This window comes from Oncorhynchus nerka, linkage group LG25, assembly GCF_034236695.1.
Source record: "Oncorhynchus nerka isolate Pitt River linkage group LG25, Oner_Uvic_2.0, whole genome shotgun sequence".
In the NCBI taxonomy this organism is placed as follows: Eukaryota; Metazoa; Chordata; class Actinopteri; order Salmoniformes; family Salmonidae; genus Oncorhynchus; species Oncorhynchus nerka.
In genome coordinates this window covers 58988686-59003600 of record NC_088420.1, presented here as the reverse complement: position 1 = coordinate 59003600, position 14915 = coordinate 58988686, and the positions used below count along the sequence as shown (strand labels likewise).

The window sequence follows — 14915 nt, the reverse complement described above, 5'->3', positions numbered from 1 at the left end:
GTTTCTGGTTTGGGAATGTTTTTATCGTTGCTATGGGAACGACATCTTCAACGCACGTTCTAATGAACTCGCACACCGAATCAGCGTATTCGTCAATATTTCCATCTGACGCAATACGAAACATGTCCCAGTCCACGTGATGGAAGCAGTCTTGGAGTGTGGAGTCAGCTTGGTCTGACCAGCGTTGGACAGACCTCAGCGTGGGAGCCTCTTGTTTAAGTTTCTGCCTGTAGGCAGGGATCAACAAAATGGAGTCGTGGTCAGCTTTTCCGAAAGGGGGGCGGGGCAGGGCCTTATATGCGTCGCGGAAGTTAGAGTAACAATGATCCAAGGTTTTACCACCCCTGGTTGCGCAATCGATATGCTGATAAAATTTAGGGAGTCTTGTTTTCAGATTAGCTTTGTTAAAATCCCCAGCTACAATGAATGCAGCCTCCGGATAAATGGTTTCCAGTTTGCAAAGAGTTAGATAAAGTTCGTTCAGAGCCATCGATGTGTCTGCTTGGGGGGGGGTATATACGGCTGTGATTATAATCGAAGAGAATTCTCTTGGAAGATAATGCGGTCTACATTTGATTGTGAGGAATTCTAAATCAGGTGAACAGAAGGATTTGAGTTCCTGTATGTTTCCTTCATCACACCATGTCTCGTTAGTCATGAGGCATACGCCCCCGCCGCTCTTCTTACCAGAAAGATGTTTGTTTCTGTCGGCGCGATGCGTGGAGAAACCCGTTGGCTGCACCGCATCGGATAGCGTCTTCCCAGTAAGCCATGTTTCCGTGAAGCAGAGAACATTGCAGTCTCTGATGTCCCTCTGGAATGCTACCCTTGCTCGGATTTCATCAACCTTGTTGTCAAGAGACTGGACATTGGCAAGAAGAATGCTGGGGAGTGGTGCGCGATGTGCCCTTGTCCGGAGTCTGACCAGAAGACCGCTACGTTTCCCTCTTTTTCGGAGTCGTTTTCTTGGGTCGCTGCATGCGATCCATTCCGTTGTCCTGTTTGTAAGGCAGAACACAGGATCCGCGTCGCGGAAAACATATTCTTGGTCGTACTGATGATGAGTTGACGCTGATCTTATATTCAGTAGTTCTTCTCGACTGTATGTAATGAAACCTAAGATGACCTGGGGTACTAATGTAAGAAATAACACGTAAAAAAACAAAAAACTGCATAGTTTCCTTGGAACGCGAAGCGAGGCGGCCATCTCTGTCGGCGCCGGAAGTATAAGAACCAGGATCTCAGCGATCACTGCCTCATTGCCTGCATCTGTTATGGGTCAGTGGTCCCTCATCACTGTCAAACACTCCCTAAAACACTTCAGCGAGCAGGCCTTTCTAATCGACCTAGCCTGGGTATCCTGGAAGGGTATTGACCTCATCCCGGCAGTAGAGGATGCCTGATTGTTCTTCAAAAGGGCCTTTCTCACCATCTTAAATAATATATAGCCCTTGTTTCACTCCAGACTTGACTGCCCTTGACCATCACAAAAACATCTTGTGGCGCACTGCACTAGCTTCGAATATTTCAGGGAAGTCAGGAACCAATATACACAGTCAGTTAGGAAAGTTAAGGCTAGCTTTTTCAAGCAGAAATTTGCATCCTGCAGCATTAATTCCAAAAGGTTTAGGGACATTGTACAGTCCATGGAGAATAAGAACACCTCCTCTCAGCTGTCCCCTGCACTGAGGCTAGGAAACACTGTCACCACCGATAAATCCACGGTAATCGAGAATGTCAATAAGCATCACTCTACAGCTGGCCATGCTTTCCACCTGGCTACCCCAACCCCGGCCAACAGCTCTGCACCCCTCCAGCAACTGGCCCAAGCCCCCCCCCCCAGCTTCTCCTTCACCAAAATCCAGGCAGCTGATATCCTGAAAGAGCTTCATAATCTGGATCCCTACAAATCAGCTGGGCTAGACAATCTGGACACTCTCTTCCTAAAATGATCCGCTACCATTGCTGCAACCCCCCTATCATAACCACCATCGATAAAAAAACTATACTGTGCAGCAGTCTTCATCGACCTGGCCAAGGCTTTCAACTCAATCACCATATTCATATCGATAGACTCAACAGCCTTGGTTTCTCTAATAACTGCCTCGCCTGGTTCACTATCTACTTCTCAGATAGAGTTCAGTGTGTCAAATCGGAGGGCCTGTTGTCCGGACCTCTGGCAGTCTCTATGGGGGTGCCGCAGGGTTCAATTCTTGGGCTGACTCTTTTTTTTCTGTTTATATCAATGTTGTTGCTCTTGCTGCGGGTAATTCTTTGATCCACCTCTACGCAGACGACAGCACTCTGTATACATCTGGCCCTTCTTTGGACACTGTGTTGACAAACCTCCAAATGAGCTTCAATGCCATACAACACTCCTTCCGTGGCCTCCAGCTGCTCTTAAACGCTAGTAAAACTAAATGCATGCTCTTCAACCGATCGCTGCCCGCACCTGCCCGCCCGTCCAGCATCACTACTCTGGACGGTTCTGACCTAAAATATGTGGACAACTACAAATACCAAGGTGTCTGGCTAGACTCAGATTAAGCATCTCCAATCCAAAATTAAATCTAGAATCGGCTTCATATTTGGCAACAAAACCTCCATCACTCATGCTGCCAAACATACCCTCGTAAAATTGACTATCCTGCCGATCCTTGACTTTGGCGATGTCATTGAGAAAATAGCCTCCAACACTGTACTCAGCAAATTGGATGCAGTCTATCACAGTGCTATCCGTTTTGTCACCAAAGCCCCATATACTACCCACCATTGCAACATGTATGCTCTTGTTGGCTGGTCCTCGCTACATAGTTGTCGCCAAACCCCCTGGCTCCAGGTCATCTATAAGTCTTTGCTAGGTAAAGCTCCGCCTTATCTCAGCTCACTGGCCACCATAGCAACACCCACCCGTAGCACGCGCTCCAGCAGGTATATTTCACTGGTCATCCCCAAAGCCAACACCTACTTTGGCCACCTTTTCTTCCAGTTCTCTGCTGCAATGACTGGAACGAATTGCAAAAATCACTAACTTCAAGCATCGGCTGTCAGAGCAGCTTACCGAATGCTGCAGCTGTACACAGCCCATCTGTAAATAGCCCACCCAAACAACTACCTACCTCATCCCCATATTTGTTTTTTTCTGCTCTTTTGCACACCAGTATTTATACCAGTATTTATACCTGCACATCCTCATCTGCACATCTATCACTCCAGTGTTAATTGCTAAATTGTAATTACTTTGCCACTATGGCCTATTTATTGCCTTACCTCCCTACTTCATTTGCACACACTGTATACAGATTTTGTGTTATTGACTGTAAGTTTGTTTATCCCATGTGTAACAATGTGTTATTGTTTTTGTCGCACTGCTTTGCTTTATCTTGGCCAGGTCGCAGTTATAAATGAGAACTTGTTCTCAACTGGCCTACCTGGTTAAATAAAGGTGAAATAAAATAAAAATACATGTTTTTTTTTACAAGTGTGTCAATAGCAGGATACACTCAGATTAAAAATCAACACGCTTGGCTCTAGATTACATCTATCTAAACATACTTTATATTGTTTGTTGAGATCAGACAAGATCACTAGTGTTCATTTTCAGGAGATGTTTTAATTTCAGTGCATCTAATTGTTAACATTAAACTGTATTAAATTATTACTTTTTTCAATTCCACAAAAAATGAACACCCATCAAAATGGAGTTCTCTTTCATCTCATGTAAGTGTCGAGACGGGTGCGTTAAATCGCAGACAAAGCTTTAGCATTTATATTGATGCAACGAAAAGACAATGGATTCCATTGACCCCATTGCAGCCATTACCGGGGCGTGTTTGACAGGTCATTAAAAACATTTCCGCGGTTGTAAATTTAACGGGAAAAAGATACAGACATAAGCAATAGCATGAAAGATTCGCAGGAGTATATTTTAAGCAAACAATCTAGCGAGATGTTTTTTGTTTCTGGTGTGTGTCTGATGTTGTCTTTAGTTTTACACCTCCTTTATTTTACAAGTGTGTCTGACCTGCTTGGGTTTTGCATAAACACACACACACACACACACACACACACACACACACACACACACACACACACACACACACACACACACACACACACACACACACACACACACACACACACACACACACACACACACACACACACACTTTAAATATGAACACTTTTATAAAAGCAAGCATGCACACAGCAGGAGCACTTTGGGAGTAAGGCTCACAGCATGCCATCACACATACTCACACCCCTCTCCTTGGAGGAGCACTTTGGGAGTAAGGCTCACAGCATGCCATCACACTTACCCACACCCCTCTCCCTGGAGGAGCACTTTGGGAGTAAGGCACACATGCAGTAATGCAATCTCCAGCCCTGCAGATGCCTGCTTGTGTGTGTGTGTGTGTGCACAACAACACCCCCAACACACAAAGACAAGATGAGAAGAATGTATAAGTATTTTGTTCTACCAGCTCTCACAGCAGCACGGTAGAATTAGACCTTCATCCATGTTTCTTCAAACCTTTTTGGGATAGGGGGCAGCATTTTCACTTTTGGATGAATGGCTTGCCTAGAGTGAACTGCCTCCTACTCTGTCCCAGATGCTAATATATGCATATTATTATTACTATTGGATAGAAAACACTGAAGTTTCTAAAACTGTTTGAATGATGTCTGTGAGTATAACAGAACTCATATGGCAGGTGAAAACCTGAGAAAAATCCAACCAGGAAGTGGGAAATCTGAGGTTTATAGTTTTTCAAAGCTTGGCCTACCAAAAACACGATATGGATAAAGTTGCACTTCCTACGGCTTCCACTAGATGTCAACCGTCTTTAGAAACTTGAATGAGGATTCTACTTTAAAGGAGGGGCTCATGAGACCTGTTTGAGTCAGTGGTCTGGCAGAGTGTCTCAGGCTCGTGACGCGTGCTCCCGAAAGAGTTACCTCTCGTTCCAGTGCTTTTCTTCAGACCTAGGAATTCTCCGGTTGGAACATTATTGATGTTTTATGTTAAAAACATCCTACAGATTGATTCCATACATCGTTTGACATGTTTCTAAAGGACTGTAACAGAACATTGAGTTTTTGTCTGGACGAAGTGCCTGCGCCTCATGAAGATGGATTACTGGGCTGAACACGCTAACAACAAGTGGCTATTTGGACATAAATGATGGACTTTATGGAACTTTATGGAACAAATCAGTCATTTATTGTCGAACTGGGATTCCTGGGAGTGCCTTCTGATGAAGATCATCAAAGGTAAGTAAATATTTATGGTGTTATTTCTAACTTCTGTTGACTCCAAAATGGCGGATATTTCTCTGGCGCCGTTCTCAGATTATGCTTTTTCCATAAAAAAATGTGAACTCTGACACAGCGGTTGCATTAAGGAGAAGTCTATCTTTAATTCTGTGAATTACACTTTATCTTTTCAATGTTTATGAATCACAAAATTACTGTACGTAACGCGCCAATGTAAACTGAGATTTCTGGATATAAATATGCACATTATCGAAGAAAACATACATGTATTGTGTAACATGATGTCTTATGACTGTCATCTGATGAAGATCATCAAAGGTTAGTAATTCATTTGATCTATATTTCAGCTTTTTGGCTGTGAATTTTTTTGACTTGGCTATGACCTAACATAATCATATGTTGTTCTTTTGCTGTATCGGACACGATGGGTAGACTAAGAAGAAGTTTATCTTTCATTTGCTGTATTAAGCATTAACTTAGGTAAGGGTTAAGGTTTAGTTTAGGCATAAAACTTTAGGCATAAAACTTAAATAAAAATTGGAATCAGAGGTTAGGGTTAGGGTTAGAGGCAGATGCTTACGCCCACCCACCATACCAGTCCACAACGCCCTAGCAAAACCAAAACATACTTGAATGCACTCACTGTTGCCTCTAGTGGTCAGACCTTTTCCTACACACTGAATATGCTCACACTAATTCACACAGATGTCTGGGGCAGACTGGCCTCTCTCTCTCTCTCTCTCTCTCTCTCTCTCTCTCTCTCTCTCTCTCTCTCTCTCTCTCTCTCTCAGCAGTATAATTTACAGCCACACAGCAAACTAATTTCCTCCACAGTAACGTCACAACACTACATCACTCTGTCTGTCTGATGACAATCTGTCACCAGGAACACTCATACAATATTGCACATAAAACTGTTACTGGCTTCATAGTAATGCATGGGAGAGGCACCTCAGCTCTAGCCTTGTGAAGGACACAGGTTAGGCTATTACAGGTATTTAATTCACACATGTCACGTCGGTATGAAGGATCCGGGAGACAGACGCAGGAATGCGTAATATGGATTTTTACGACATGCCGTGTAAGGGCACAGGGACGAAGACCAAACAAACATGAACACAAAACGCATGGTTGAAACCCAAGCAGAAGAGAGAGGAGTACCTTCAATAAATAACACACGCGCACAATGATTAACACACGGGACGAGACCTATAATCATCTGCACGAAAGCCAACAGCACAGGTACTCCCACGCACCAACGGACATTGGAACAATAATCGACAAGACCATGAAAACCAAAGGGCACATATATACAAATACTAATCAGTGGGAATAATGGACAGGTGTGCGTGATTCAGTGACTTGTGGACAGGATTGTGCAGGGTAGGGGATAAGGGTGGAGGTGAACATTTGCACCGAATTGAGGCATTATAGGTCCAGTAAAATTTTATTAACCAAACTCTGATGGGAATGGATTGAGAACCCAAGACACACCAAAAAAGAACACTGAGAAAACAGATCCAAACTGTTTTGTCTGAAGTGCTATAGTGGATGATGTGACATCAACCGAAATGACAAGTCAGGGGCCTGGGACATGAGCTGATTTTTCCTGGGCCCCAGCCTGTGGAGCATGGGGCTCGCCTGCTGCCTTCGCCCCAACTTGGCTCACTAGACCTGGGCTGTCCCGTGCCAGAGACACAGGGTGCTGGTTTCGACAGGAGCTGTAAATCTGGAACCGGGTCTGGTGCTGAGAGAGCTGAGTGGTCAGACAGAGGGATAAGTGGCTGAGTGTGTGTGTAGCAGTCCGGAGACTGCTGGAGTATGACTGTCTGAACTTGATAAGGTCATCCTGCTGGGGCCCGGGGCCCTATTGTGATGCACTGAGGGCCTCCTGCAAGCCCGCCTGTCATCTCTAGCACTGGCACGGTGCTCTTAAGGGATTTTAAATAAACCACACCCCTTTTGAATTAGATGTTGATATTTAAAAATGGTAAGCTACTTATCCTTTTCTCTATAAAATGTCTTACACGACTACCTACATTTGTTTTCATAACTTTACACATTTATTTTTAACCCTGTAAAATTAAATTGCCTGATGGCGCGCAAGTGGAGAAAGAGAGTCTTCATACAAGCTCATTTGTTTCCACATTATCTCTCCTGGCCTCCGCTACTCGATGACCTTTTACCCTTTTCAAAATCAGGCAAGAATAGGGCGAATTCTCCCAGAGCATTGAAGAAACAGATGGAAAACTTCAGGAAGACAGAAAAAGATGGAGAGAGTTTTACAGTCACGAGAGAAAAAGTGAGAAAGAAAGAGAAAGAAAGAGATAGACATAGAAACATTGTGAAAGAGAAAGAGAGAAAGAAAAGAAAGAGAGAGGAAGTGAGTGTGATCAAGCATAAGTAAATGTCAGCTAGTCCACAGGTCTCAGGTGGTAGGTAGAAGTAGGTAGGTACTGAAGTAGGTAGTAAGACATCAGGACTGGCTCTTTAACTCCAGATAGCATCTATCATGGCCCAGTCCTCTAACTTCCCTCAGAGTCCAGAGCACACAGTTAGACACCTAAATCACAACTCCTCGCTGTCCCTGACCAGCAGTGTACCTCAGACTGCCCACCATAAGAGTCCCAGTAGAAATATGATCACCCTGCTGTCATGGCTCTATTTCTACAAGAGAGAACGGCAAATACATTCCTGTCTGACAGAGAGTCCATGTGTGTCCCAAATGGCACCCTATCCCTACTGTATATAAGGCACTGCTTTTAACCAGAGCCCTGGTCAAAAGCAGTGCACTACATAGAAAACAGTATGCCATTGGGACACAATTCCAGAGCTGTTATATGGAAGGTGTGTCCCAGTAGGAAGGGGGATAGTGGAACAATCTATGAGGAAACTAGGCCAAACACACACAGCAAGACCGCTGAATCAAAGGATGGAGACCTTTCCATCTCCCCCTAAAGGATGCGGACAGTAACAAACACACACTGCACCAGTCCCATTGTGAGGCCAAGTAAGCCCAGAGAAGGACACACAAACACTACCTGCTGTCAAACACACACTCACACATCCTGACACACACTTTTCTGTCCCCTCCCTGTTTCCTGTCAACATGATGCAGTCGGATCAAGATAATCCTCTCTTCCTGTCTGAGAGGATATGGCTGGAGAGAGATGGGCCATCCCGTTACTGATGCTAGCAGATCACTGTAGTTAGCGGGTCACTTTAGGAACACATTAGTTAATAGATTCCATTCATTGATTCTCATATTAAGGATATGTACCCTTTTGTTTCTATACTGTTTTAAAACTCCACAAACTCAATTTAAAAGTTATTTCCTGACCAACAAAATAATATTCTGTCTGTTTGGCAAGACTACTAGAAGTCTTTATCAGCCCTATATAAAGCTGTTCTATGGTAAACAAATATGTGTAAAAGGCCTATCAACTGTGGTACAGTACTTACAGGAAGTTGACACAGCCGGTGCTGGGTGGAGGAGCAATCCAGACGAAGCTGAGACTGGTGGAGGGCTGGTGGCTGACGTGAGACGCCACAACACTACACACAAACTGAGTCCTAAACTGACGCTGCTCCGGCATCACACCTGAGAGAAGAGCAGAGAGAGAAAGAACGAGCGATTAGAGAGACATTGGAAAAGAAAGTTAGGAGGTGAGGGATAGAGATATATTGAGAGAGAGAGAGAGAGAGAGAGAGAGTAAGAGGAGGCATAGAGTGTTAGTAACAGACGTAAGCCTTCAGTGAAAATGGGCTATTCTATGTTTGAAGTGGAATGGGGCTTGTTAGGAAATGTTGTGCACACATCCAGTAACTTGTATGTGTGCAGAACAGAAAAGTAATGAAAGAAATAAGATACAATGCTCCAACAAATTACTAAATGCAACGTTTTCATCAGGCTGGGGGCACACAGAGGAGACTAAAGACGCTCAGAGGAGAGGAGCCAGGTGGAGCTACCTGATGTATGGGTCATCTCTGCACCGCTGACCTGACATCCTCCTCCCTCCTTCCTTCATTCACTCCCATCCTCTCTCACTCCTATCTTCCCTCCCACACCTTTTTCTTCCTCCATCCCTCCCGCCTTCCTCCCTTCTGATGCCGTGACAATCTGCTAACTCTCAGTCCTCCATCCCTCCTTGACACGGTGTAATGGTGCTCTTATTGATGACTGCCTTGTCATGAGATTATTTCATCAAGGGAATGACATCATGTCACACAATGTCACTGGCTTCCAGTTGAAGCTCGCATCCGCTACAAGACCATGGTGCTTGCCTACGGAGCTGTGAGGGGAACGGCACCTCAGTACCTCCAGGCTCTGATCAGGCCCTACACCCAAACAAGGGCACTGCGTTCATCCACCTCTGGCCTGCTCGCCTCCCTACCACTGAGGAAGTACAGTTCCCGCGCAGCCCAGTCAAAACTGTTCGCTGCTCTGGCCCCCCAATGGTGGAACAAACTCCCTCACGACGCCAGGACAGCGGAGTCAATCACCACCTTCCGGAGACACCTGAAACCCCACCTCTTTCAGGAATACCTAGGATAGGATAAAGTAATCCTTCTCACCCCCCCCTTAAAATATTTAGATGCACTATTGTAAAGTGGCTGTTCCACTGGATGTCTTAAGGTGAACGCACCAATTTGTAAGTCGCTCTGGATAAGAGCGTCTGCTAAATGACTTAAATGTAATGTAAATGTAACAATCTTTCTTTCGTTGGAGACCACAGGGAGTGATCAGAATGGAACACAGCCAGTGTCACGTCCATTATACGAATGAGACCAAGGCACAGCGTCGTATGCGTACATTCTAATTTATTAAAAGAATGAACACTGAACAAACTAACAAAACAACAAAACGAACCGTGAAGCTAATATGAATAGTGTAGACAGGCAACTAAACATAGAACAAGATCCCACAAACACCAAAGGGAAATGGCTACCTAAATATGATCCCCAATCATAGACAACGATAAACAGCTACCTCTGATTGGGAAACATATCAGGCCACCATAAACATGCAAATCACCTAGACCTACAAAACCCTAGACATACAAAAACCCTAGACAATGAAACCCCCCTAGATAAAACAAAAACTAGCGTACCCACCCTAGTCACACCCTGACCTAACCAAATATAATGAAAACAGAGATATCTCGGGTGTGACAGTACCCCCCCAAAGGTGCGGACTCCCGGCCGCAAACCTGAACCTATAGGGGAGGGTCTGGGTGGGCATCTACCTTCGTGGCGGCTCTGGTTCTGGACGCCGCTAACCCTCTTTACGCTGATCCATCCGCCTTTGTAGAACCGGACCGTGGATCATCGCCGGAGGCTCTGGACTGTGGATCATCCCCGGAGGCCCCGTACTGGGGACCATCGCTGGAGGCCCCGGACTGGGGATCTTCGCTGGAGACACCAGACTGGGGACCGTAGCTGGAGGCTCCGGACTGGGGACCGCCGCTGGAGGCTCCGGACTGGGGATCTTCGCTGGAGACCCCAGACTGGGGACCGTAGCTGGAGGCTCCGGACTGGGGACCACCGCTGGAGGCTCCGGACTGGGGACCGTCGCTGGAGGCTCTGGACTGGGAACTGTCACTGGAAGCTCTGGACTGGGAACTCTCGTCGGAAGCTCTGGACTGGGAACTGTCGCCGGAAGCTCTGGATTGTGGAGGTGCACTGGAGGCCTGATGCGTGGGACTGGTACTGTTGGCACCGGGTTGATGACACGCACCTCAGGGCGAGTGCGGGGAGGAGGCACAGGACGTACTGGACTGTGGAGGTGTACTGGGGACCTGATGCTTGGGACCGGTACAGGTGGCACCGGGCTGATGACATGCACCTCAGCATGCCCGCTTTGCAGCGATCTCAATGCTAGCACCTCTCTCCGGAGTCTTGCGTCAAACTCCTCATCCGACTCCCTGATGGGCTCTGGTTCGCTCCTCGGCTCCGCCGACTGCTCCATGTGCCCCCATCCAAAATTTTCTTGGGGTTTCTGTGGCCTACCTCGTTGGTATAACTCCTCGTAACGTCGCCGTTCCGCTTTCGCTGCCTCTATTTCCTCCTTCGGTCCTGCTCCATCCAGGATCTCCTCCCAGGTCCATTCCCCCTGAACACGCTGCTTGGTCCCTTTTTGGTGGGATCTTCTAAACATAGAACAAGATCCCACAAACACCAAAGGGAAATTGCTACCTAAATATGATCCCCAATCAGAGACAACAATAAACAGCTGCCTCTGATTGGGAGCCATATCAGGCCACTATAAACATACAAATCACCTAGACCTACAAAACCCCAGACATACAAAAACCCTAGACAATACAAAACCCCTAGACAATGCAAAAACTAGCGTACCCACCCTAATCACACCCTGACCTAACCAAAATATAAAGAAAACAGAGATATCTCAGGTCAGGGCGTGACAGCCAGGGTGTCAGGCGATGGTTAACTGGTGCAGTGAATCAGACGCAGAAGAGCAGAAATGAGTGTACAAGGTATTTAATTCCATGACAGCACCAGTGTACAGACAATACTCAAACTGCTGAGAACTACCGGTTACTCGAAAATAACAGGAGTAAATACATAACCCGGCAAACATATCCAGCCGACAAGTACCACCATGAACAGTCAATAAACACGCACACTAACATGTGGGAAACAGAGGGTTCTATAATGAACATGTAATTGGGGAATAGAAACCAGGTGTGTAGAAAACAAAGACAAAACAAATGGAAAATTAAAAGTGGATCGGCGATGGCTAAAAGACATTGGCGACGTTGATCGCCGAACGTCGCCGGAACAAGGAGAGGGACCGACTTCGGTAGAAGTCGTGACACAGGGCAACGGAACACAATAGCCTAACACAGACAAAGCTTGAGGCAATAAGACATTCAGCAGTGTTGTGACTTTGGCTATGGATATTCAAGATCATGTACTGATTAATTACTGGAATAATTAATTGATCTAATTTATTGAATTAATTTGATCCACCTGCAAAAAAAATAAAAGTCTCTATCCTATCCTAATTCATCTAAGGGTGGCACCATTAAGGGTTGGATTATATAGAGAGACTCTTGAATTAAATCCATCAGTAGTTATCATTAACCGTTATACCATTAATCCTATCAACAACAGTCTTAATCAACATTCAATTTATTATATTCTCTTTCTGATCAGTGATTTTTTTAAACTTCAAGAACCCAATCGCTTGCAAATGAACTCAATGCCATAAATAATTCATTCAAAGTGTATTTACTAGACTACTAGATAAGTTGAAAATTAAGATAGTTAACAAATACAATATAGTCAGTGTGTAACGGTATACAGTACAGTTATTGTTGTGAGAATCTCCACAGATCACTGTGAATGAACTTCTGTACTCAACTCAGCAAATACAACAGTATATTTATTCACAAGTCTTTAGAGTACAAGATGGTCTTATCAATTGAGAGGGAAATATGTGTGATTACATCTCAGTCCGTTATTACACACTGAACAGCTCCTAACAGTCTGGCACTTGGTAGCAGCCCTGTATACTGACACTTCATAAATAACACCCTCCTTTCACCACACACACACACACACACACACACACACACACACACACACACACACACACACACACACACACACACACACACACACACACACACACACACACACACACACACACACACACACACACACACACACACAGGTAATCTCTTTGACACACACACACACACAATTTTTGAAAATTGTATGTCATATACAATACAATTCCCCTCTCACATACATGCGCAGACACACTAACACCTACACAGGCATAAGGATGGGGTAGGCTATTTCAGTTAAAAATGCTTTCACATTCCTATACTCATACACACGTCACTCTCAGAAACATTCCCCCGCTGTCCCGTGACATGCAATTAAGGCGCAGTCAAAGCAATTACGGCCCAGTTAGCTTTAGCGCAAAGTGTCCAATTCTGCGCCAGGGCTATGCAAGTGCTGTGTGTGTGCATGGGTGTATGTGTCTCCAATACTCCGCAGGCAATTTGAGGCTCCCCACAGAGGTGCATAATACAGGCTTAGCTCCCATCGCCACGGTAGCACAATCTAGTGAACACCGGAGTGAGGAAAGGCGAGGGAAACGGGAACCCAGCTAACACATTTGGTTTCTTGGAAGTTATGGGAAAGTATGTTTTTGGTTTGCCATTGGTTCTGGGATGAAGCCATACGTTTCCAGACCGGTAAAACTGAAAATACTGAAATTCCCACAGAAGGAATTTATGAACGTTGTTTCATAATGCTATCTGAACGTTTTGAAAACATGATTTAAATAGAACCATGAGGAAACCTGTTGGAAACATTATGCTGAAGTTCTGGAATTCCCACAGAAGAAGGATGTTTCTTAACGTTCTCAGAACAATTTGAGAACAAGACTTTAAATAGAACCATGAGGAAACCTGTAGGAAACATGCTGAAAATCACACAGGAGAACTGTTACGATCAACTAGGAGTGGTGGGTGGAATCAGGCGCAGAGAGCAGGGTTCAGTCTTTCTTTCAATGTATTCCCCAGCGCAACAAAACAGTCACGCCAACACACAGGGCGTATATAAGTTGCCAGTCCAAACAACAGGACAAAATAGTCCGGAGAATAAATATACGAATAACTCACACCATCAAACACAGAGTAACACAAACAAGCCCGCACAAATACCCAGCGGGCCTAGTGCCCTTAAATACCCTACAAACAAACCCTAATAGAAAACAGGTGTACCTAATTACCCAATAACCCAAAACAAACGGAAAGGGAATCGATGGTAGCTAATAGGCCGGCGACGACGACCGCCGAGCACCGCCCGAACAGGAAGAGGGACCACCTTCGGCAAGGTTCGTGACAAGAACATTGTTTCTTAATGTTCTCAATACTACTTGAGGACATTCCCAATGTCTAACCAGTTAGAGAAAATTCCAAGAACATTACCAAAAATGTAATTACATGTAACCATGTTTTAACTTTTAAGAAACATTCTGTTAAAATAATGAAATAGCAAGAAAGTAACTTTCTTTTGTCACGTTACTTAAATGTGCTGACAATATTCCAAAGCCAAGGAAATATCCTACATCATTCCCAGAACGTTGTGGGAAGGTTGTATGCAAAATAACTATGGGAGAAACGGACACACACACAGACATGATAGAGATGTGACAGCGACAGAGAGGAGTCGTCAATATGTCAGAGCTTGGGTGGGGCTAAAGCTTGAGATGATTCTTATGGTATTGCACACAATCAGTATGAACCAGAGTGACTGGTGACTGGAAGTAACTGGAAATGACACAGGACGTCTTATTTAATGAAAGGGGTTGCAGTCTGCCTGTGAAGCATTCATCCATGTAAGTGTCTAGCTACAATTTCAGATATTATATGTTTCTAATTTTGTCAGAACATTGTTTTCATTGCAAGTTAAAGCTTACTGTTAGCTAGCTAGCTGACATTAGATGGCTGGCTCGCTAGCTAACATTACGTTTATGATGTGTGTAGTAATGTTAACTCAAAATGCTATTTCACATTGCTAGTTATAGCTAGTTAGCTAGTTATGTTAGCTAGCTAACATTGAACCTATTTGGTTAACTTTAGCGAGCTATGACAACA

At 44.8% G+C, this 14915-nt stretch overlaps 1 protein-coding gene across 2 annotated transcripts in view; it reads right to left on the bottom strand.

Annotated features, from left to right (window-relative positions):
* Positions 1–14915, bottom strand: part of LOC115115592 (reelin-like) — a 303739-nt gene that overhangs the window by 159706 nt on the left and 129118 nt on the right. For both annotated transcript variants that reach the window (XM_065009916.1, XM_065009917.1), the window contains exon 3: positions 8740–8878. In XM_065009916.1, coding sequence (XP_064865988.1) covers positions 8740–8878 — 139 coding nt within the window. The remainder of the gene's footprint in view (positions 1–8739; positions 8879–14915) is intronic.